A 26,106-nucleotide genomic window follows, 5' to 3' on the forward strand; every position below is an offset into this window, starting at 1 on the left:
AATGTCATTGGATTTATTCTAATCTTTCTACAATTGTGATGTATTGTTCACCTCGATGATATTATAATATATTCACCTCATTATGTAGCGAAGCGCGTTTGGCTACCGGGAACGAGGTACCGTATTCGAATCCTGATTTTCCTGAATATTAAATTTTGTCAAAAGCAGACACAATCGAATGGCATATTTGACAAGATGTTGGAATGAGAGACACTAATGATATATGTCAGTATAGACGCATTCGGCGTTCCATTCTCTCTGCTTAGCCCTACGGGAAAATTGGGTGATATATGATGTAGTTACTCGAGTTTTTGAAGTATTTATTTCAAATATAATAAAGCTTTTAATTGTACCCGCCTTTGTTAAGCAACAAGTTGCGTTTTAAGCCTTAATCAAAGGTTTACGAATTTAATTAAATTTTTAAGATTTTTCAAAATGTTTCAGTTTGGCGGCCACTTTTAATTAGTCGTAAAGATGCAGATGTAAAGAATAACCGTGCTTAAAAAGAAAGATTCAGATTGGGTTAAAGCGGGAATAGAACCTCGAACTTCTGATCTACATCACGACCACACAACCACATGACTCATTAAAAACAAATTTTGGTCGTTAATTTAACTACGCATCAAAATTCCAAAACTTTTGTTAACAGCCTATCGATTTTAAGTAAATTGAGATGAAAAATATGTGACGCGTCTAATTTTGGAGGGAAATATTTTACGTTGCGACTTGGTTAGACGATTTAAATATATCTGATAGTATCTGACTCTTTATTTCTAGACATTTGTCGTATTCCGTGCATAATTTGTGACAAACTGTGACCCAGAAATCAGCAATAAACGTCGCGTCGGCGCGACCGCTTTTCTTTCAATATACTTCAGTACGCGGGAAAATCCTTGACATTTCTGTGTCTGTGTTTTTTTACTCCCACAACGGTGCGTCCAAAGTAGGTACCTAGCTCGTACCTAACCAGTCGAAATTCGAAATTCGTAATAGTATTCGAATTCAGTACCTAGCCGAGATTCTAACGGAACGGTCGCGATCAAATACGCATATTTTGGAACGTCAACAAAAACCTAACCTAATTTGTATTTTGTATATTTCTACTATGGATAAATATTTTGCCGAGTTTTTACAGTGTATTCGTAGTGTCCAAGATATCTGGGATTACGGATTGATTGAAGATGAACTGATTCGATATTCCTAGCGATGTATATCCAAGTAACGTAACATTTTATTAATATAATATTGTTTAATTTCGCGTGGTAAACAAACTCCTAACCTCAATTTTGTCTTATGTAAACTGACCCATATTTTTAGATAAGCGACTTTCTAATTTATATCTGCGATCGACATATTTTTTTAAAAATGGCGTTGTTTTGTTGTTATTGCGTGTAATTTTAAATATTGTGCGTAGATAAACTACAATAATACATTAATCTGATAACAAATAGTGAGGGTATTGCGTGCAAACCCGGAAAATTACAAAATCTTAAAAATGTGCGATACGAAGACTATTTTTTATTCTATGGATACAAATTAAACCTTTTTCAGAATACAATTGTTTATAATAATTTCATTGTCGGTTCAAAATACGGCTTTATTTGCGAGACTGACTTTCAAATAATTGGTTTTGTTGCAAACATGGTAAACTTATTGCAGTGTTGGCAATTTCAAAAATGAGAAGAATTACTTAATTATTATTATTATTATGGATAACTTATATAGCGCCATTTCTGTAATATAATACCTCAAGGGCGCTTTAAATAGTGATTCTATAGATAAATAAATTTAATTGAAGCTTTTAAATTTGTAATTTTATTAAAACAATTTATTTTGTTGTCACATGCTACGGATTTATTCAAATGGTTTAGAAAACAAGTGGGTTTTAAGTTTTTTTCCGAAACATCAATACACTTTCACAGCCGCGCACCTCTGCTGGGAGAGCATTTCATGCCATAGGGCCTGCGACCGCAAATGCGCGTTCACTAAATTTAGTGCGCTGTTTGCGTAGAGGTATAATAACTTTTCCTCTATACCTCTACGCAAACAGCGCACTAAATTTAGTGAACGCGCATTTGCGGTCGCAGGCCCTATGGCATGAATGCTCTCCCAGCAGAGGTGCGCGGCTGTGAAAGTGTATTGATGTCGATTATACATAAGCCAACATTGTTTTCTACCTCTTGAATAAATCCGTAGCATGTGACAACAAAGTAAAGTGATTGAATAGAGCTTAGAGATTCCAAAATTTACAAGCATTCAATACAGACTGTAGGCGAGTCATTTAGTTCATTGGTAGACCTATTGTATAGAACTATTATAGCTTGACACTATTATGATTATTTCGTCACAAAAAAATATAAATATGAAAAAAAGTGAGATCTTTTATTCATCAGTTTTATGTGATTTGCTCAAAATAAAGAAAAAAAAATATCCTGGTTTGCAAATAACGAACTACTGTCATTTTTAATTATAACTTTTTAAACTTTATATAAACTTTAAATTTTGTTATTTTTAGATTTTATTACATTTAAATATTATCTCTTTAACAAACAAACAAACCATCACGTTGTTTCCCCGTAGGCAGAGAGGATAGAACACCATATCTTTCTGTCTTTGCATGCAGACCTCGCTTCCTCTACATTCATACATCTTATGCACGCACGCCGATTATTCCTACTTTTGACATGTTCATCTTTAAGTGTTTGATGGACTTGATCGTGCCATGTCTTTCTCGGTCTTTCTCGTTTTCTGCATCCATCAACATTCGCATCGTAGATCCTTTTAGCCGTTCTTTCGCTGTCCATTCGCTCTACGTGTCCAAACCAACGCAGCACTCCTTTCTTGATTCTGTCGATAATGCATGTCTCAGCCTTACACAGTTCATTAAAATTAGGTATCCCTTTAATTTCTCTTTATTTTTTATATTTTATAATTATTTAGTATTTATATTTATAAACAAATAACAACGGAGACGGAGAACATTTTAGACAACACTCGACCCCAGTAAGAGATCATTATATTTAATGTAAAAAAAGTAATACATACATTGTAAAAGAATAAATAGAAAAATAAAAAATAAAATAATAATAATAAATGCGGAAGTTTAGATGTTTACTGGGCCAATGACCTGTTATTGGCTGATAAAAGTGGCCACATTACACACTGTGCAACATTCACCAATTTGCCTATGTTTAAACATCCATTATTTTGTGAACAAACATTTGGACAAACTCAATATTTATATTGATGTTTCAGTTTTTTATTATTATTGGTAAATTTTGCAATTTATATTTATTTGTGTTTCAATTTTTAATAATAGTCAATTTTTTTTTTTTTTAAGTATCAAGGAAAAGTCCTGAAAAAGCACAGAAAATACCAAGTTTGTCTGGACCTGAAATAACGAAGCTACGTACATTATTAAAATGGTGAAATAAATAAATTAATTAAAAAAATATATTACATTTATAAAAAACACTGCTAACTTACTTACGCCTTAGGCATTTATTTCAAGAAATGTTTAACAAAATATGTGTGTCCGGGCGGATGAAAAATGCAGTCATGTGTGTTAAATAAAATCAGAACCCTGGACGAGTGTTTTCGACCCGATGGCTGCTCTCAGGTTAAAGTCGTGAATAAGAATATTGAGTGGCAATTAGTCCGCCATGTTGTGTAGTAGTTGACGCGTTCGCCTACTATTTTTAAGGTCCTGGGTTCGATTCTTGGCAGGTGGACATGAACAATTGATTTTAAAACCAGTTGATTACATTAAATATCTGGGAATAATTATTGACAAAAATTTACGATGGAAGGTCAGGTCCAATTGCTGGATTCCAGATTACAAAAGCTGTGTCATGTATTTTATTTTTATTTTATTTTATTTTATTTTGTTTCATTGGAAAGCCAACAGACATTTATACATTTATAAGAATCAATTATACCATAAATACATATCATAAAGTCCGATTAGAGGCTTCCACATAATATTGTTATTGTAAATGTTGTCACATAAAAATTATACATGACATAAAATAAGTAATCTTACAAAACTTATAATATTACTAGAAATGTAAATGAATATTGGTCACACAGTTGCACATTACAATAAATAATACAACTATAGTTGACCAAACAGTGTTCATTTATTATGTGCCTACATACAGAACTGCACATCACCTGCATAATATAGGCTGCGGATTCAAGGCGCAACATCATAACTTGAATTATTTTTGGAAATTTCACTTTCAAAGGAAGTTAAAGATATGTCATTAATATCAATACAATTTAATTTCTGATTACACATATGGCAGGTTCTATTCTGCTCATTTAGGAACATCTCGGACATTGGCACTCTCAGAACTGTGTATTTTGCTCTCCAGTCAGTGGCAACCTCTGGTATAGTGGGCTGGGGAGGTTGCGCTACTTCTATCATAAACTCCCTAATAAACGTACAAAAATTAATACTAATTGTGATACTGCGTTGTCCCTCCACCTTCCCATCTGAGACATTGTTCCAACTCATGAAGGTACTGGATATAAGACAATTTTTTAAAAGAGTCATTGACACATTTCTGGTCATGCGGCTAAAGGAGGAGATCCCAGCAGAATGATCTCACGAGGTTTTCTTGTAATTTGAATTATTTCATTCCAAAAACACTTGCGCGATGTTTGCTCAGAGAAATTTCTCTTTTAAGGCCCCAAGAGTGTTCAATGTCCTGGGTTCAACATATTAAGTTCTCCAAAACGAATGACATTTTCAGGAGGAGTGTACACTGTACAAGTCTGGATTTTATCAAAGGGAAGAGACTATTGCAGGAGACTGCTGCGAGATATTGCATATATTTATATACTTTTAAGCGTGCTGTCCAGATGCTTGTTTAATTTTTATTTTTGATAATATGTAATTATGCTCAACAGCCTTCACTTTCTATTATATTGTATCCCAACTCAACACAGGGCCCTTGGCCTCATAGAGTTTGGGATACGTTCATTATTATATTTTTTTGTAACATGTATGTATTTGTGTTGATAAAGAAATAAATAAAAAGTTTTTTGGAGTGCTATATTTCAATGTTCGTGGACTGTCACCCGAACCATATGACTGATCACCTTACCTTCATATGACAGGTGATCAAACTACGCTGGATTTGGTTTACCAATGCAGTGCCCTATGGACCATTATATGCGGAAAGGGGGATGATGATGAATAATAAAAATACACTTTATGGTAGAATTAGATACGTATTATCTTTATATATAATTCCTCTGTACGTGTGATGTCACCGTACTCCTCCTAAACGGCTTAACTGATTTACGTGCGGTTTTCAGAGAAATATAGATCTTTGCGCTGTACGTGTTCGTAGATATTGAAATCTTCAATCGAATATATAAAAAAGAAGTACGGAGCACAAATATTTTTTTCATCGATCTACCAGGGTTGCATTCGAGGAGAATGCATTTGCAAAAAATGGAAAAATATTGTTTTTTGGGTGTATTTTTTTTTTTATGTTTACAAAGCGCTTTCGATTTTTGTGGAAATCAATCAGATTATTTCCTTAAATTCCTTATAATTTTTACCCATTTATTTCTTTTTACAGGATTTTTAGTAACACTAAAATAATATTAAATTCAATACATTTAAAAAAATCGTATTCCTACATAAGTACACCCCTTTGTTGGTGAGACGACCGGACTTTGAAGTTTGCAAAAAGAATGCCATATTTGAAAAAATATTTATTTTCTGTTTTGGAATTCAACTATAAACAAGTACCTAGGTACCTACTTATCAATGAAAACTATTATTCCAAGCTAATAGCAGGCAAGTTAACGTTCGCGCAGGACAACGTCTGTCGGGTCCGCTAGTATATGACAAAATGTATAAATAAATAAAATATTATGGTCTATTACAGCGGTTCCGATTTTTTTTTGGCAATGAAACTCTAATTGATCTAACTTTTTTGACGGAACCCCATCTCGACGATAAAAAGTGAATTTACAAAAATGTTATTTGTAAGACCCATGACCCCTTCATTGTTTACATGTTGTAATGTTGGACTTTAAACGAAATAATATACTTTGAATCAATAATCTTTACTGGACCTACTTAAAGCGATGAATATTTTTTTACCGTTTTACTTATAATAGGCCCTAACTCTCGAAACCCCTGTGACCTTTCTACTGAACCCCAGTAGCTCAATCACAAATAACTATCGATGTGCTTAAAAACATAGTATGCATTTGAGCGATCACAATGAATACTAATGATCATGCTTAAGTTATCGCAGTCATAATTTCATTATATTATACGTTTGTCAGAAGCCATTTGGAATACGCATCTCAGATATGGAATCCCCAGTATGCCATATATATAACAAGAATAGAAAATATTCAAAACAATTTTATAAAGTACCTAAAATACAAAACCGGTATTTCTAATGTATCAACTCTCATCGCCTCCACCTACCATGGAATCACTTCTCTACAATATCGCAAAATGTGTGCAGACCAACTACTGCTTTACAAAATTATGACAGGAATAGTTGACTGTACAGAACTACTTAGTTTAATAACAATACAAGTGCTAGCCAGGATTTGTAGACCGTACTACCTGTTTCATGTACCAATAAGTAAAACATCGTATTTTAAAAATGCTTTTTTTCGTAGGACTTTTTCAGTGTACAATACAAAATTTACACTAAAAATGCATTATGTAACTTAGTAGACATTATAATAATAAATATGTACATCTCCCTTCCCCTCCTTATCCTCTCTTCAAGCATTCTTGTCCTAATCCCGCCCAATTTACAATAACTTACTGTTCTTAAAAAAATATTCTAAAAATCTTTGATTCTTGAAAAATATTTGCGAGTACATGAAAATAACATTTTTATATATATAAACTTATATGTATTTATTTAATATGTAATATATTTTTTTTACTAACTCTGTATACTTTGTGGAAATCTGTTATTAGTTCTGAGTTTATACACTATATCTGTTTGTTTACTAAACATATGTATGTAGAACTGTTGATTTCCCAAATAAAATAAAATAAGTCAACGCGTGTGTAATTTCTAAGTCAACAAGCGTTTTGGTTTGTTTTTTGTTTTCCTCGTAAAAAAAATACAGTTCACTGGCGAAAAATCGGCGTTTACTATAAAAAAATAATACAATATATTGCATTTGCAAAATAGTAAAGAGTATCTAAAACAAAAAAGTGAAAATTAAATTACAATTACTAGGCGACCGTTTTTCTTAACATTTGACTTGCCAACCACCAGCTAAATGCAATGAATTGCATAATAAATAAATAAATGAAAATTGCAGTTTTAAAATATTTTCCATATTAACAGCGGTTAAAATTAAAATATGTGATTGCGCAGCAGGATTATACGTCGTGAAACGTAATTATTTTGACATTTAATATTTGGTGTTCACGGATGTTCCATTGTGATCGCGAATACGATAAACAATTATGGTGAGAAATTGTTATCACGTCGCTTATTAGCACGTCGATAGTTATTTGTGATTGAGCTCCAGGGTTTCGCGGAACACCTTTAAGGAACCGCTGGTCCATAAAGTATAAATCAAAGTTTTTATTTATGTTAAAGAATAATTGAATATTGAATACAATATTAGAGTTTGTCCAAATGTTCGTCGACAAAAGACTGGATTTCACCCCCTCAGGAGTCATTGAGATTAACAAATTACAACAGGGATGGAGAATACCTTTGTAATGAAACCAACTGGTCCAAGAAGAAGTTTAAAAATTGGAAAATGGTTTTCAGGTGTTGCCTAGTATGTGAAATAATTCAGTTAGATGAATCTCTTGACAACAATAAAAGTTTTAATTTAATTTAAATTTTTGTTTATTCAGAAAAACAACAGCAATACAAATAATATACACAACATTAGAAAAAAAAAACATAAAATAAAGCCAAATCAGTTTTCTACATAAATACAATTATAAAAATCCAGTTCAGTTAGATATTAATAAGATAGTGTTTTTTTGTGTGAGGATGCGTGAGTAAAAAAGTGGAGTGTGGTTTTGGTAGGTATGTGAATATGTGTGTGATTGTATAAGGGTGTGAGGGTAGGTTTATGGACAGGGTGAGTGTGTGTGTTTAGCTCTTTAACTTCACTAAAATCAACAGATGGAAGAATTGAAGAAATATGGATGTTAAAACATATGCGAAATGGTGAATGTTACACAGTGTGTAAAGTGGCCACTTAAACCAGCCAATGACAGGTCATAAGCCCTATAAATGCCCAGACTTCCATATTCCCTTATTTAAGAATATTGAATACTTCAGTATAATATAGATTTACAATAGGTTAAAAAATAATATGCCATGCAAATAATCAAATAATTACATGTTGTGCAAATAATCGAATAATAACATGTGATCGAATAAAAAAATGTTACGCGCTTCACTGCCACGAATGGATTCCGCGATTTTAGATTATCAAGTGCAAAAAATAACTGCTCATTACATTTCTCGATGAAATCATCTTTAGCGAATATTTGTCGATTGCAAAACATGTTTTACTTGTACCGATATGTTACCTTGGACTAGATAAAATTATTTGTATTTAGTTTTTGCGAACTGGATTTCCAAATCCTCCCACTAATTGCGTCATGCTTTTAAAAAAACAAGGAAAATCACTAACGTAAAAAAGTAATATAATTAATTGAAATAAAAGGTAACTTTCGCTGGCTTGGAAACCGATCCGATAGGAAGAATTTTGATCAATCTTGCCCCTTTCCATCAATAGATGTCGCTAGTTTTCTTCATACTTTCATTATCTATAGTGGGCTAACATTCATGGGAAATATAATATTTAAACGAAGCATATTTAGAGAATCGAGAAAATGCGAAACTTAAATATGGAAGATAACTGGGGGAGGTTAATGTTTCAGACTCCCAAAAACAAGAATCAAGGCTACGAAGAAAAATCTGTACCATAAAGTACAGATTTTTCTGGCCACACTGATGATTAATCGTCAAAAAATATGAACACGTGAAATCAAACATGATGATTTTCATTAAGAACATTATTGCGACCTTAATCATTACCCAGAACACTTAATTAGGTTGAATGGACCAAATCGTATTAGTTTTATTTCCGTTAACAGTTTTATGCACCATTTAACGCTTAATCATTAGTGCACCATTTTATGAAGTAAAGTGTCGTCACATAAAATAAATCTTCAAATCAATCACTCTCTAGGGAGTAGAGGAGACCCAGAATACCACCTCAGGTTTTTGAAGAACCTGGCTATTGTCTGGAGGGCGAGATTTCTCATTTTGCTAACCCCTCCGAGCCCAGATCTGTAAAGTGCAGTAAATACATTACATGTATTTTCAAATGCGTTGTGTAGGTTAAGCAAGGTAAAATATGTCGTGTGAATAAACTGCGTTGACCCCGGCCCGAGCTTATCGCTGTTTTCAACTTGCCCCAATTATATTTTTACGGTTGTGATAATTGCTTATCGGGGACGCGAACCGTTTCACAATTACGTCATTATACTATCTACCAACAGATGGCACTTGAGTGCGACATTTTAAAGTCCCGATATAATGACCCAACACAACTTATTTGAAAGAAAAATGAGATATTGAGACTTCGAAGAAGATTTAAGCATTATGATAAACTAAAAAATAAGGTCGTACCATATTTACAAATACGTTAAATACCCATTCGAAAGATGACTGTTTTTAGTGATTTCATAATCTTTGAGAATTTTTTTCACTAATTTGCAAGATAAAAATAAAAAAAAAAACAAAAGATATTGAGCACTAGAAAAAAGTTCATGTTTTGACGAAGTATTTTTATAATTTGGCTAAAACTTCTGCAAGTACTTTAAATATCCCATCAAAATATCAAATTTCAGCATTTTTCAGGCCACTCCCCCTTAATTAACTTACCGTGAAAGATCAACGAAATGTAACTGACTTATTTTGTTCTTCTTGAACTTCTTACAGTCTCACTCCATGATGAAGAACTGCATTTTATGCAGTTCTTCAGCAGGTGCTTATAGTTATATATACAAAATCTTATCTCTTAATTTCATAAGCGTATGAAAACTCTTATTACTATGGAAAAAAAAAGAAAAGTATGTACATCGAAAACAAAAAATTGTCCAAATAAAAAAGAAAAACACAAAAATTTTTTAATATAAAATCCATGTTCTAAAAGCCAGATTCTCAGCAGACGTCTTTCTCTTGAGCCAGATAAGTTTTTTTGATTTTTATATTTAATGGGAGCATATTAAGTATACATTTTTGATGAATTGTACTTTTTTTATCTAGGTAAATATTTATGTCTGTTACAGATGTAATTTTTATTCTTTTTTTTTATAAATACTGTTAATATTGTTTGTATTTTTTTATGTTTTTGTACTTTTTAATACTATGCAATTTTTTGTTGCATTTTTTTTTCACTTGTTTTATTGTAATTATGTAAACAAATTCATGGAACCGTAAATAAATAAATAAATACGTGGGAATAACTATTGCCCAGTTCCTGGAGTCTATTTAATACAGCATTACAAGTATACACTGTCCGTGTATTGTTGCTATAAAACGGTGGTACCTGTCTTGTCATTCTTCCAGGCACCCTGAAGTTGATGAGAGAAAACAGTTCTGGGCAATCCCATATTGATTTTACAATTTTAAATATGTTTTTTATTGATTTTTTAAAAGAAAATATGCGTTTATTTATCAAGAGGATTTTTTTAGTTTTTGTTTAGATATCCGTCTGTGTATTTGTTAAAATCGCCCATACTTTATTGATTTAACATTGAATCGAGGCAGATTTTATATCTTGACCCTGGCTCTGTCTGTTGTCTGACCTCTCTGCATAGTGACAGAGACCTCCAAATTTTAGTTTTATGTATATTTATGTTTTAAACGGTTGAATATAAAAATAATGTATTTTTTATCTAGGTGCTTATACAAATTTACAATTTTTACCTAGACAATTTTTTTTTTCCAATTTAATATTTCTAAGAAGTTTTCTTGAAATAAATTCAATAATAATAATCATAATCATGGTTTATTAACAAAAAATAGCAATTTCTTTATCTACTACATACACACTTAGGTAATAGATTTATCTGGATCATGTCTAGTCTGCCTAACTAGGTACAACCCGTTTTAAGGCAGACATTTTTATGCTAAATAAACAATAACATTACTACCTTATAGGTTATTTATTATACAGTTATACAATATTAATTTATACCATATATTATTTAAGAATATGTTTGAGTAAATTTTCCGATTTTTCTCTTCCTAAACCCAGTAACCAATTTTTTACAAATTTATTTAATTGAATCCGAGTCATGGTTTTGCAATGTTTGGGTAACATATTGAAAATTTTGGGGCCTAGAAACCTGAAATTTCTTTGCCCGAATTCAGAGTTTGTTGTAGACCCCATGACCCATCCTTTAGTTTGACTTCTGGTAGTGTGGGAGTGTTCCTTTTGGGATTTGGTAGAACAATTTGCTTTCTCAAACATAATCATTCTAGATGTATTCAGTTTCAGTGCTGCAGAGCGGCGTTTATTTTATAATTAAAAAATACATAAAAGAATTTGTTACCCACTAAGTCTAAAGACTTTTCGGTGGGAAACATTTTTATTTTATGACAGGTTTAAATTACATTTATTTTATTTGTATATTACAGATTTATTTATAAACAGGCACTATAAAGTATTTAGAAGATATTTCTTCAGTTCTTTTTTTTTCATTTGAAGATTTTTCATGTTAATGATGGTTTGTGGGAGATCATTGAACAATTCAATTGCCTTATATCTAATATATCGAATTCCTATATTTATAATAATATTAATGAGATTTTTTAAGTTCATAAAAAAATAAAATAAGATAATAATAATAGATACATTATTTTTAGTAGTAGGGTCAAAGCACCAATGAATAACCGTTTAAGGTTCAGCTTGTAGTGAAATCCACATTAAAGGTATAGATTTCATTATATAAGCGTACAAAATAAATGAAAAAAATAAAAAACAGATTAATTTTTCCAAGTACTTTTATTTTTTTATTGAAATACGAGTATTACAATTATAATTAATATTACTCTAAAAAAATAGCAGAATCACCAGTGAATGAACACTACTACCCCAGTAAAAATAAAACTCATATTTAGTTACATCATAACATTACAAAACACCCTAACACATTAGAATATAGATATATTAAAATAATTGCATGAGAAATAGCATCAAATAAAACACTTACCACACCTTTGCTTATAAAAACACTATCAATCTCAGAACAATAACGGGAAGACGCACTATTACCTTTTGACAACTCACAGTTCAAAACTGATAGATTTGTTTCTTACCAAAAGGTGTGTCCGCCTACTGCTTTTGTCATAGTTTCTAGTGTTAAAAGTTTTCTGACTGGACACATGTAGCAATTCTTATTATATTGTCTTTTTTTAACTAATGGTCATTTACTGGTGCTTTGACCCTATTTAAATTATTAATATATTTATTTAAGATACAGTCAGGAGGCCTAAAAAATGCGTAATAAAAAACTTTTAAATTTATTGATGTAAAAATTTGTACACATGTAATGGTAACTTTAACCATATTTCAACATTATTTATTTGTTGAAATAATAATTTTGAAAGCTGCTATAGCTGATCTCCATTAGCTTCTCTCAATAAAGGCGCCTTGCGGTGTTCACGATATCTCTGAGCTGGATCATCTAAAATAAAAAAACCAAACGGATTTCTTTAAATAATGTATAATCTTGTAATTAACCGAAAAAATAAGCAAAATATTTTTTTGATAAAATGGAGGCTTCTCAAAAAAAATCGATTTTTCACCAAAATTTTGGCCTTAAATTGTTTATAAAAAAAATAATACTGAATATGTTTCTTTTTTGGGTGATACTGTTAGTATTAATTTATTTTTAAAAGATAAGTAAATGGCACTAAGTGACGTTTATTTGATTAAAATAAATAAAACAATTTAACCGAAAAAATAATACAAAATATTTGTAACTTAAAATGCTTGTATTTTAACAAATTACAACAGGGAATGAGAATACCTTAAAGAAGGGAATATGGAAGTCTAGGCATTTACAGGGCTTATGACCGGTCAATGGCTGGTTTAAGTGGCCACTTTACACACTGTGTAACATTCACCATTTGCCTATGTTTGAACATCCACATTTCTTAAATTCTTAAATTTGTTGATTTTAGTGAAGTTAAAGAGCTGAAACCTTTATTGTTGTGAAGAGATTCATTTGACTGAATTATTTCACGTACTAGGCAACGCCTGAAAACAATTTTCCAGCTTTTTAAAAAAAATTAAATTAAAATTATTTTAACAAAATTAACTTTAATACTTTTTCTTTATACAAGAACTAATGTACCTAAGCATAGTCTAAATTTTAAGAGGCGTAATCCACAGGTCTAACAGTAATTATATTTTAGTTATATTAAACTTTTCAATACATGTCTCTTTTATCAGAGATACCTTAGAAAATTATTGTTTTTCATTTTATTTTATTGTTAATGGCGTGATTATGAGAGAATCGCGTTTTAAAGTGGAAAAATCTGATAGTATTTTCGAATGAAACGATCGGTACATGTGTTTCATTTTTGCAGCGAAATTAAAGCATTTTCTCACTACCCACACGTCACGTCAGGAGCCTTATGCTAGAAAGATGTGACATTTTGTCACCCACTCGACAATAGTCGATCGGGCATCTCGATTGCTTTTTTTATATTTTTTTTTATTTTTTATATGCCTCCACTCTCGATTGCTTTATCATAATGCTATTCTTGAAAACCCTCCGACAACTTAATTACAAAGACAAATGACAAAGTGGCAACACTAACAAGTCCGTATTTATCTATGGCTCTCCTGGTCTTTAAATTTATTTCAACAGAGGGAAAAGATTTTTGAGAAGAGGATATGGAATAGGTGCGAAGGTTTTCACGGTCACTGTTATCAATATTATGTATCTTTTTTGGGTGATACCGTGTATGTTGGATTTGATCCGACGTTTCGGCTACCATTGCAGGAGCCATCTTCAGGGAAAACTGTGGGAAAACACAGTTTTCCCTGAAAATGGCTCCTGCAATGGTAGCCGAAACTTCAGATCAAATCCAACATACACGGCATCACCCAAAAAAGATACATAATATTGAGAGGATATGGAAGTCTAGGCATTTACAGGGCTAATGACCTGTCATTGGCTGGTTTAAGTGGCCACTTTACACACTGTGTAACATTCACCATTCTGCCCGTGTTTGAATTTCCTATTAACATTTCCTCAACTCTTCCATCTGTTCACTTTTGTGAAATAAAAGAGCTGAAACCTTTATCACGTGGGTGGCCACTTAAACCAGCTAATGACAGGTCATAAGCCCTGTAAATGTCTAAACTTCCATATTCCCTTCTAAAAATGTTTTCCCTCTCTGTTGAAATAAATTTAAACATGAATAACTCCCTAGGGAGGAAATCCAGCCAGTCTGCAAGCATTTAGACATACTCAAATATTGTCTCTCCTGGTCTCCTGCCACACGTAAACCTTTTTTGTTTGTTGTCAGACTTCTTCCGTTGAATATTTTGTGTATGGATATGTTATTTTATTGTTTACATAATAATGTAAAAAATAAAAGAAAATGTTTTACTGAGACACTGCAACACTGATAATTATTATTTGCCTTTGACATACTCGTAACACACCTCTACATGTTATTAGAAATATTTCATATTTATTTAATGGATTTTAAAAACATATTGTACAATATATATCTCAAATGCGTATTTAGACATTGACAAGCGATAAAATAATTTTAAAATCATGTTTCAAGTGAAACATCATTTGATAGTGGATTAAAAATAAGCACAGTTATATTTGTTGCACATTTGTTGATACGTCATCATCATAACATTAATCAGTGTTGTAAATTTTAAGTTAAAATACAACCAAAATACCTACTCGATATTCAAACATGAATGCCGAGCGTTTTACAGGAAAGAAATTTGACAGCTGAAGTTGCGATGTCGCATTCGATTGTCAGTGTCGAGCGCTTTGGGGCACTCGAGATAAAGTCGATTGGTTTTTGATCGACTGCATTCGTATGGGTGGTTCAAGGATGCTGTCGCTCGTCGAATTACGGAAGTCGCATACGATTCTTAAGTTTTTTTTTTTTGCTTGTATATGTCATTTTTAATACTATTAAAATGTTATTTGTGTTTTTTTATACTTTTTTAGCTTGTATTATGTATACGTAATTTTAATACGTTTTTCATATTTTTTCAACCTGTATTGGGTGCGCATTTTGTTAATTAAAAAAAACTTTTTTATTCTTGTAATTTTTAACATTTACACTCTCGTACTAGTTCCGTTTGTATATATACATACATGTAATTTTTAAACTTTTTATATTTTTTTATTTTTCTTTCCCAGATTGTATAATGTATATATCATTTTGAATTTATTTCCATACCTAGTATTATGTTTATTTTGTTATTTTTAAATATTTTTTACACCCTTTTAATTTGTAGTGTATCATAAATTTTATTCTGCTTTTGTAAATAAGGTGATAGTTTAAAATATAAAACGTCTTTTAATCAATATTGTTATCTGCATGTCTCTAAATGAGTTTTAAAAAAAAACTCCTTGGAAATATTATATAAAATTATGTATAATATGGTTTTTAATTTAATTTTTAAAATGAGTCTAGCATAAGGCCCCTGATCACGACAAGTGTCCATTAGACTATGAAGGCAATTACCCACGAATAGAAATGTCATCTACTACGCGCATGTAACGTGGCTATTTAAATTACACCTACGTCATTAGATTAGGCTCGTTTAGATCGTCAACAACTGGTGTTACGTCAGAGCGGGTCAAAAACATATTTTTAAAAGGATCAAACAGCGCTGATAAATTATGATTGCCAATCGATTAATCGCACTAGTATCAATGTGCATGATTTAATATCGCTCTCTCGCCTCTTGCCACGAATGTGAGCTAGACGGAAGCACAATGTGTAGTCGGATATGCTGTGATAGTGATTCACGCGTATTGGAATCCATGAACTGCGTCATCGTTGCAGGATATTGTAATTCGTAATAACGCAGTGTCCTTGTAACGCAGTTGTGTGTTGTGTCTTGTGTAATACGGCGTTGTCAGGACAGGACTTAGCGTTTATTCGTTTATTTGTCTTTTACTAAGTTAAGACTTTAATAATAATATATATATTTTTCTTTAAATTTTATTGCCAACACTTATGTATGTATGGAACTGGCAGAGGAAGGATGAAAGCCGAGTGAACGCGGTTGAAATGCGATCTCTTAGACGAATGTGTGGGGAATCAATGTATGACAGGGTTACGAATGATGAAATCAGGCGAGAGTGTAAATCTGAGTCAAGTATAATTGATAAGATTAAGAAAGGGTCTCTGAGATGGTTTGGTCACATTGAACGAATGGACGACGAAAGAATGGTAGTATATATGGTGAAAATGAACGGCAACGTGAGACGAGGACGACCGAGGAAGACGTGGCACGATCAGATAAACCAAAATCTTATGTCTGGTCATGTCAAAAGCAGACAGAACCGAAGGGCATGTATGACAAGATGTATGTATGAATGTGGAAGAGGCTAGGATTGTATGCCAGGATAGACGTGTGTGGCGGTCCATTCTCTCTGCCTACCCCTACGGGTAAATGGCGTGATGGTAGTAGTAGTAGTAGTAGTAGTAGTAGTATATTTATTTATTATATATACGGCCTAAGCCAATTACAACAGTTACATGAAGAAACATAAATGCAAGAAACTAAACAAAAAGAACATAAAACTATTCGGCAAAGACAAACAAGAGCAAAACAGTAATTGTATACAGTGTATTCATAAAAACGAAAGACCTAAGACTTCGAGCTAAACCATGCCAATCCAACTTCATCCCACACTGTTTAGTCGCGAAGAGATCTACGAAAAGCCGGAAGATCTATCCCAAAGAATTCCAAGTCGTGTGATGAATTGACTAATCTACAGATTCTGGACATTGGGGCATAAAAATCAAAGTTGCTCTTAGAAGATTTTATAAATAGCAGATTTTGACTTCTGGTGACACGGTTGGGAACATGAAAAGAAATTGATCGCAACAGAGATGGGACATTACTTAAAGCATTAAGTATTTTGAAAATGCATATAAGGTCCATCTCAGTTCTACGTCTCTCCAATGAAGACAGATTAAGAGATTGCTCTATTTCAAAATAGGAATAATTACCCCTTTGTAATCCGAGCAACCATGCCACTTTTCTTAGAAAACGGTGTTGGACAGACTCGATATGGTCAATATGAGTCCTGTAGAATGCAGACCAAATAGGAGAAGCGTATCGTAAAAAACAGATCCATAAACATTTGAACGATCACAATGAACAATACAATATAATTTAACATCTTCTTTAAAAAAATATATGTATATATATAAATGAAATACTGCAAATATATCCTGTTTTTTGTTCTATCAGCATATTTATTTATTTATTTTATTTTATTAACATAAACGGCAAATCTGCCTTTTACAAACATTTATAATACTACATATTTGGCTTAATATATATATATATATATATATATATATATTTTTAAACTTAAATTTCCTTATACCCAAGATTTATATAAAAAAAATTAACCTAAAAATTATACGAGATTTACATTTATAAAATTAACCTAAAAATTATACAGCATATTCAGTAAAAAGTTTAAATAATAAAACATTCTACAGTAATACAACAAGAAAATCATAAGTAATGTTTTATACAGCTGGGCAAAGTGAACAATAAACTCTGTATATTATGAAATGCATGAATAAATAAATATAATAACCATTCACCATCTTTAAAAAAGTTCAAAAGGTTTCTTTTATAGAAACAATACCCTACACTAAATATATCGGATACGTGGGAATAACTATTGCCGAGTTCATGAAGTCTGTTTAATACGGTATTACAAGTATACACTGTCCGTGAATTGTTGCTTCAAAACGGTGGCACCTGTCTAGTCATTCTTCATATGTTAATCTTGTTGTTCCATTGTGGTCGCGAAACCATAAACAATCATAGTGAGAAATTGTCATCATGTCGCTTATTAGCACGTCGATAGTTATTTGTGATTGAGCTACATATAACGGACTCAGTATTGATGTAGACATTTTTAACTGCACGTTGCATTTGTACAGAAAATTTCTTCATGGGGTCGATTTTTTGGGATAGTTGCTGAATGTACATCTTGAGTGGTTTATGCTATGCATATGTGCCGCATGTAATGTATATGTTTGTGTATGTTTTATATGTGCGTTCATGTGTGTGCGTGGATGGTTCGGAGTGTACATTCGGTATTTTTATTTATTTTAATTTATTACCTCCATGGAAAACGCAAATGTCAACAATTATCTTTTTTTCACTTAAAATTCTTATTTATTTTTTATTTTTTGTCACATTTAATGTTTATATCTTTTTAATTTATGAAAACTTAATTGGTCTTTTTATGTTAAAAAATTGTTGTTTTTAATACTGATTTTGTATGACTGTATGTTTTCTAAATAAAATAAAATAAAAAAATTAAATAAAATATGTAACTGTATTGATTTGCAAAGTATGTAGGTTGCCAGATATCCGATTTTAGAGCGCACAGCCCGTTTTGTTTTTACGTCCGAGCGGTCGAGAAAATCTTAGCAAACTGGATAAAATACGTTTTGACTATTATTTATATGATTTATCCTAATAGTTTATCAAAATTAGGAAAATATGAATGCTTTATTTTCTCGCAAATTGTTAGGAGTGAATTAAAAAAGGACGGAATGTATTTTTTTATGATGATTGAATTTTAGAGGTTTAGTGTGTGTTAAAAAAGTGTGTGAAACTATGTTTAAGAAGAGAATATTCTTGTCATTGGAGAGTGTTATGCCTCCATAATATTAAACCATCGCTCGAGGGCTCCCGGCCTAATAAGTAGTCCTGATTTAACGCCTTAAATATTTTGTTTTATTTGTAATGTTTGTTTAGTCCAATAAAATGAATTTGAACGTAATTTGTGCCATCTATAAATACAAGGAGCGATTTATTAATGTGTTATATCTATTGTTGCAGGGGAATCGGTGGCGGACACCAGCACGTCCTCCCCGGATCCAGTGCCGCCGTCTCCGCCCCGTATGGCGGGGGAGGGCCCCCCGGGGCGGGGCTCTCCTGAGGCGGCCCCGCCCGCGCCCCCCGGCCCCGGCCCCCCCCAGCACCCTTGCCCCGCCAACCCGGGCGTCATCCGCTCCATCGCCTCCTGCTCCGTCATCAAGACGGAAGGCTGCCCGGGCATCAAGAGAGAGTCGTTCAACTCCCAGAGCGTCCAGCAGAACCCCGTCTGCTCGCGGCTCAGCCCCGCTCCCCGACCCCGCGCCCCCCCGCCGCAGCAAGCCCAAATCCCGCAAATGACGCAAATCCTACCGCCCATCTCCCCTCACCAGCACCACCTGTGGGTGCAGGCCAACAGGATCAACGGAGTCAAGCCGGAGCTCATCGGAGGAAACTTCCCGCCGGGGGCGATCGTCCACGAACAGAGAGGTCCGCGAACTACGCCCACCGTCATCATGGGTGAATCCGGCGGCGTCAGAACCATGTTTTGGTCGCCGGCGCCTCCGCCGCAGACACCGCCGCAGAGTGACACCATACCTTCATGCGGTCCGTCCCGAAGTCCTAGACCCCTTCAGCCTCAAGTCAATGACGAATCCGCGGCGCATTTATTACTAGGTCTCGGCGGGACATCTCACGGACCTCTCAATATGGAGAGATTGTGGGCTGGAGATCTTTCTCAACTACCTCCGGCGCAACAGCTCCACGCGTTGAACCTCAGTGCGGCCAACGCCAGCGGGGCCTCGGCGCAGTTCGGCGGTCTCGCTCCTACCATGAAAGCCCTCGTGTACGCTCCTCCCGAACCGCAAGCACCTCCCGACGAAGAAGAGCAACCCATGATCTGCATGATTTGCGAAGACAAGGCAACCGGCCTGCACTATGGGATTATAACCTGCGAAGGATGCAAAGGATTCTTCAAGAGAACAGTGCAAAACAGAAGAGTGTATACCTGTGTCGCTGACGGAGTATGTGAAATCACCAAAGCCCAGAGAAACCGGTGTCAATACTGCCGGTTCAAAAAGTGCATCGAGCAAGGAATGGTTTTGCAAGGTAAATATTTATTTTTTTCTCTGCATCGATGTGCGTTTGTTTTGCGTTATTTATAATTTATTTTTCAATTTGCTCATAAAATTAAATATTAATAATATAAAGTGGCTTTGACTGTCTAACTAAGATAAATAACCCCGTTCTAAGATAGTCAAAATATAAAAATAATAATCAAAACAAACGAAGAAAAAGCAATTTGAAGACAAAATTTTTAGAAAAAAGTGTAAATAAAGATTTCCGAAATTAAACTACATAAAAGAATATGTGTCAGCCATCTATCATCAACCTTTCAGGCTCTACGCGACCAATTTCACTAAGTAAAGCAGTCAGTAACTTCTTTAGCTTGTGGCTCTTACAATATTTTCACGGTTCTGGCATTATATCGTATAGTTCTTGTCTTAACATATGTATATATTTATTTATTTTATTATTTGTGCAGGAGTATTGTCTCTGTGCTAAAGAAAATCTAACTATTTGTCGGGCAATCATATCGCCATTGGAAATCCGAGTCTTACAATGACAAGAAACTGATGGGTGTGTATCTCTCGCCTCTGCTTTCAGAAGTACTTAAATATTGCTGTCTTATATCAAGATTGAATGAACTTATTTGTTTAATTATTTCTCCACAGCCGTTCGCGAGGACAGAATGCCCGGAGGTCGCAACAGCGGCGCCGTCTACAACCTTTACAAAGTCAAGTACAAAAAGCACAAGAAGTCCAGCCAGAAGGGGGTGGTCGGAAACTCCTCGTCCATCCCTGCCCCGCCTCGTCCCGAGCCGCTGGCCAACGGAACTATCCTAAAGACTGCCTTAACCAACCCTAGTGAGATAGTACACCTGAGACACAGGCTGGACTCCGCCGTCAGTTCCTCGTCGAGCAGAGAGAGAGAGTGGGAGAGAGAGAGGTCATTACCCGCGGAGCGAGCGGCGCAAATGATCCAGGCTTTAATAGACTGCGACGCTATGGAAGACATAGCGACGGTACAGCATTTACCGGATTTATTGGAAGACAAGTCGGAGATCGGCGACAAACTGTGCAAGATAGGTGACTCGATAGTGCACAAGATGGTGGCGTGGACGAAGAAGCTGCCGTTCATCTTAGAGATACCGCTGAAGATCCACTCGAAGCTGTTGATGGATAAGTGGCACGAGATCTCGGTGCTGACGACGGCGGCCTACCAGGCCATGCACGGGAGGAATGCCGCTCCACTACACATGCAGCATCAGGATCAAGAAACGGAGCTAGCGCAAGAGGTATGTTTTTGTTTTGATCCATTTTATTTATTGTTGTATTCCTTGACCATGTTCTTACAAGTGCACAAAAAATGGTCGTAAAAATTGCGAATCACATAAAATAATAATCACATAGCAGCAATAAAAGGGGCAGAAATTCAAATAATTACAAAACGAATCTACCAGTGAGCTCTTAGATGTTCACGGCAGTTCAGGTGTCAAATGACGAACATTATTCCTTTTTATGAACACAGCAATGAGATCCAATAAATTCTAAAAACCCTAAAAAGCATTGATCGACAAAACTAGTCCGATCAATCATTCCCTACTCCCTACTCCCTAAAATCGTAGACATGGCGGAAGACATATATGTTCCTAAAAACGATTAGGACACAATATAGTCTACTTTCTTACTTTATTTTATTTCTTTATTTATTTATTTATATACGGCATTTCCGCCATTTACATATATGTGGTATAAAGAGTGCTTAAAAATGAAAATATTTTTAAAAATCGAGTATGAAATATTAATATACTCGCACTGTACACATTATTAATTACTTGAAATACATATATATTTTAAAGAAATTATACAATAACAAAATACATTAATTAATCAAATTATAACTATTCCAACCCAATCTTCTGAAGATGATTTGCTCTTTTTGATAAAAATATGTTGGTCACTTTATTTTTTAAGTTAGGCAGAGATAAACTAAATATATCAAAATGTGATGCATATTCATTCCCTTTATTCTGTAATCTAACAATAGGTGTTCCGTTCGAGAATTTTGACAATGAAATATTTTAGATGTTCTGCTTAATCTAGGTGGTACATAGAATGAAATCAATTTCAGTAGATCAGGGGGGTATCAAACATTGGTTTTATTATTTTATATAAAGTCAAAAGATCGGTCGATGTTCTTCGTTCTTGCAATTTAGTTAATTTAAGAGAGTCTAAAATTTTGTTATAATTTAATTGATTAGTAGAAAAACCCATCTTTAAATTAATATATCTAAAAAATTTATTCTGAATTCTCTCAATAGAATCTGAGAAAGTGATTTGATAAGGTGACCATATTGGAGAATTATAATCTAGTTGGCTTCTAACTAGAGATGTGTAAAGATATTTTAATGATAACAAGTAATCTACACTTCTACACTAATTTAATTTATTTATATCTACGCCCAATGGGCATTTTAAAAGGACATATTTATACAAAGAAAATTGTTATAAAGGAAAGTAGAAAGACACAATGGTATACAGTAGACTCGGTGGGAGTGGAAGCGGGAGAGAGGTGTTCATAATTTAATTTGTTTCTGTGATCGTTTGAAAGAAGACAACTTGTTATCAAAGAAAAAAATAAAGTTTTATTATTTGGGTTGTGTCGTTTATGTATATGATAAATAGAATTAGTCCTGTAACTGATCCGTAGGGAACTCCTAAATTATTTTCTATTGGTTCAGATATTTCGTTTTCTATTTGAGTAACTTATTTTCTTCCTTGAAGATATTATTCTTCAAACAAATTAAGAGCATCATTTTTATTTCTAGTTTTTTAATAATTGTATTCTATCTATTGTTTCAAATATTCGTTTAAAATCTAAAAATACAGCCAAGACATACTTATTTTGATCCATTTTTTTGATATATTTGAGTGGCGCTGATTAAAAAAACCCCGTTTAATAGCTCGATAAATAAATCTAATTTTTTTTTATGAGTTTGAAAAAATTTGCCCTTCTTGTATGATATTTTCGTGGTATAATAATGAACGAATGATTACGTGAGAGGCCGCGCGTTTGATTTTCATACACCCCAAGGTTTTTGACGCATTTTCGTAGGCAAAAGAACATTATTTAGGTCATCGCTGTTTACGTTTGATTAAAATATATAATAACGGCAGGGAAAATGTATACTTAGAAATTGGGAATAGAGTGCCAAGCATTCATTTTGTGAAAATCTTTTGTTTTGCATTATGGAAATTACCGTTTTGAAAATATGCGGGAAAGAGGGGTCGGCTTTAAATAGCAGCCTAAGGTAAAATTTTCTACCCCTTTTGGCAAATGTTGTAAATTGACGTTACCGTTTGTAAAGCCAACGCGGTATTATTAGAAAAATCATGTAAATATGTATAGAAGATGTTTTCTTTTATACTTCCGGATAGTCGAGTAGCCGAGGATCAACGGAGTCCTGGTGCCGACCCTTGTGTAAGGGAGCGAAGTATAGAATTGGAAAAACAAAGATGAAAACAGAAAGAACGCTGTTGAAATACAATGTCTCAGGCGAATGTGAGGTAAAACTATGTACAGCAGGTGCACAAACGTCGAGATCCGTACATATAAGAGATTTACACATTCCATTTATCGAAAAATCTATACTTTCTTTTAGCTCATAAATCTTATTATTTTTTGTTTTGTATAAGTAGATATGTAAGTTTGTCGGCCTTGTGGTGTAATGGTCAGCGCGTTTGCCTACCATGCAAGAGGTCTCGGGTTCGATTCCCGATATGGTTGATATATTATTTATTTATTTGACACTTTATATACATATAAAATATACATACATATAAGGGCGGGCATATTGCCTTAAGGCAATTTCTTCCTACCTACTCAAACCGTTCAGTTTGAGAAAATTACAAATACATGGACATATTGAATCTTAGAATTTTAGACAAAAATTTAAAACAAAGATTAACAAAATAAAAATATATTTTTAAAAATTAACACTTTACTATGAAGAGAGGAGAGGGGATGGGAAGGAAAGAAGAAGGATAAAGGAACAATTTAAATATTTAGATAGTGACATTTCAATCTTGACTGAAATGTAAATAAAGAAGGGGCGTCTCTAACATTAGTGGGTAGATTATTCCACAATCGAGCGGCTACTACTGTGAAAGAAGAATATAGGTAGGAACATATCGACAGTACTCTTTAGTGAGATTTTGTCGAATGTTCTGAGTTTTGTATTCCAGGCATCTCTGTCGGCTGCCAGCTCCCGTGCATCCTGTCAAGTCAGGTTCGCGTCCAGTAGTTCCGACATGGACTGCCGACGAAAAGTCGGCAGCGGACGTCCAGTACGTCGAGAACCTGATGCCTTGTAAAGTAGACAAGCGTGGTTAAGGCTCTCAGGAGGTATCCGCAGTATATAGCCCAGCCAACCGTATCGCCTCCGCTTGATGATAGTTATCACTGGAGTTTTTTCCGCCCGTTCTTTTTTTCCTTAATTCCTTCCAAATTCAACCACCGCACAACCAAGATTCTTCTGAGACACCTGTTTTGAAGACTCAGTATTTTGCTGTTTTTGGCCCTAGTGATATAGTACGTTACATACATACGAAGAGAAGAACAGGATAAATAAAAATTTCTTAATTCTATTTTTAATTTATTTTATTTTATTTTTAATTTATTTTATTTTATTTTATTTTATTTTATTTTATTTTATTTTATTTTATTTTATTTTATTTTATTTTATTTTATTTTATTTTATTTTATTTTATTTTATTTTATTTTATTTTATTTTATTTTATTTTATTTTATTTTATTTTATTTTATTTTATTTTATTTTATTTTATTTTATTTTATTTTATTTTATTTTATTTTATTTTATTTTATTTTATTTTATTTTATTTTATTTTATTTTATTTTATTTTATTTTATTTTATTTTATTTTATTTTATTTTATTTTATTTTATTTTATTTTATTTTATTTTATTTTATAAATTTATTGCATAAAATTAGTTTACATATTTAATAACAGGGAATCTGTATAAAACTAATTAATATAAAATGAAAACGGAGGGTTCTCTGTTTATGATAGTCGCCATCTAACATGGCTCGGCCTGTTCTAAGATGGAGATTTTTATCTTTTAGCGCATAATATGTATTTATAAATGTAAAATGTAATAATGTATAAAGTATCAATGATGTGTATAAACTTAATATATATGTATGTATAAAATATAATATAAATATGTATGTGCGAATATATATGTATATATGTGTGTGAATGTATGGTAATGAATGCATTACAAGTGCCCCGACTCAACACGGATTTTCTAGCGAGTCGGAGCAAGAGCGGAGCAGACATGGGTCGTTCCTGATTGTGTCGCTATAAACTGTGTCTCTGTCCTTAACAAATGTATGTATAATGTAATTAATAAATAAAAAAATAAATAAGTAGTCCTATACTAATAAAACAATAACATTAAAAAAAAAACAACTAAAACTACTTAATTATAAATGCCTAGATAATCAAATGTAAAAAATTAAAAATCGTTATTTAACAATTATAAAGTATATATATGTGCCAAGAATACATGTTACTTAAACATAAATAACGTAGTATAATATATAATAAAAAACAAATATAAAGCAATGAAATACATAAAAATATAAATAATATGTATACCAATTATATAAAGTACTACGTTTTTTTATTTGCATATATCGCTACACTATTTATATGTGCAGTTATTTTTATTTTAAAATTTGTTTACATTTTGAGTCTTTTATATTTGAGCATAAAACATAAAATATTTTTGGAGCCATTACATTATATTGCTTTTTACCAAAGGCGGTCGATACAAATGGGACAATACAGTTAGTTTGTGTTGCTGAACGAGTGTTTATATTTTGTTGGGTTCTTTT

General features: G+C 33.0%; 1 protein-coding gene across 6 annotated transcripts in view; it reads left to right on the forward strand.

Moving 5' to 3' along the window:
* Positions 1–26,106, forward strand: part of LOC148283538 (hormone receptor 4-like) — a 253,896-nt gene that overhangs the window by 195,272 nt on the left and 32,518 nt on the right. For 5 of the 6 annotated variants that reach the window (XM_088243664.1, XM_088243668.1, XM_088243666.1 and 2 more), the window contains 2 exons: positions 19,150–20,232; positions 20,859–21,481. In XM_088243664.1, the coding sequence (XP_088099790.1) occupies positions 19,150–20,232; positions 20,859–21,481 (1,706 nt within the window). Of the gene's footprint in view, positions 1–1,089; positions 1,219–19,149; positions 20,233–20,858; positions 21,482–26,106 lie in introns of those variants that run through there. The other variant, XM_088243670.1, reaches the window with a different exon arrangement.

Source organism: Micrasema longulum, unplaced genomic scaffold, assembly GCF_059751315.1.
Source record: "Micrasema longulum isolate JH-2025_06_02 unplaced genomic scaffold, ASM5975131v1 h1tg000224l, whole genome shotgun sequence".
NCBI lineage: Eukaryota > Metazoa > Arthropoda > Insecta > Trichoptera > Brachycentridae > Micrasema > Micrasema longulum.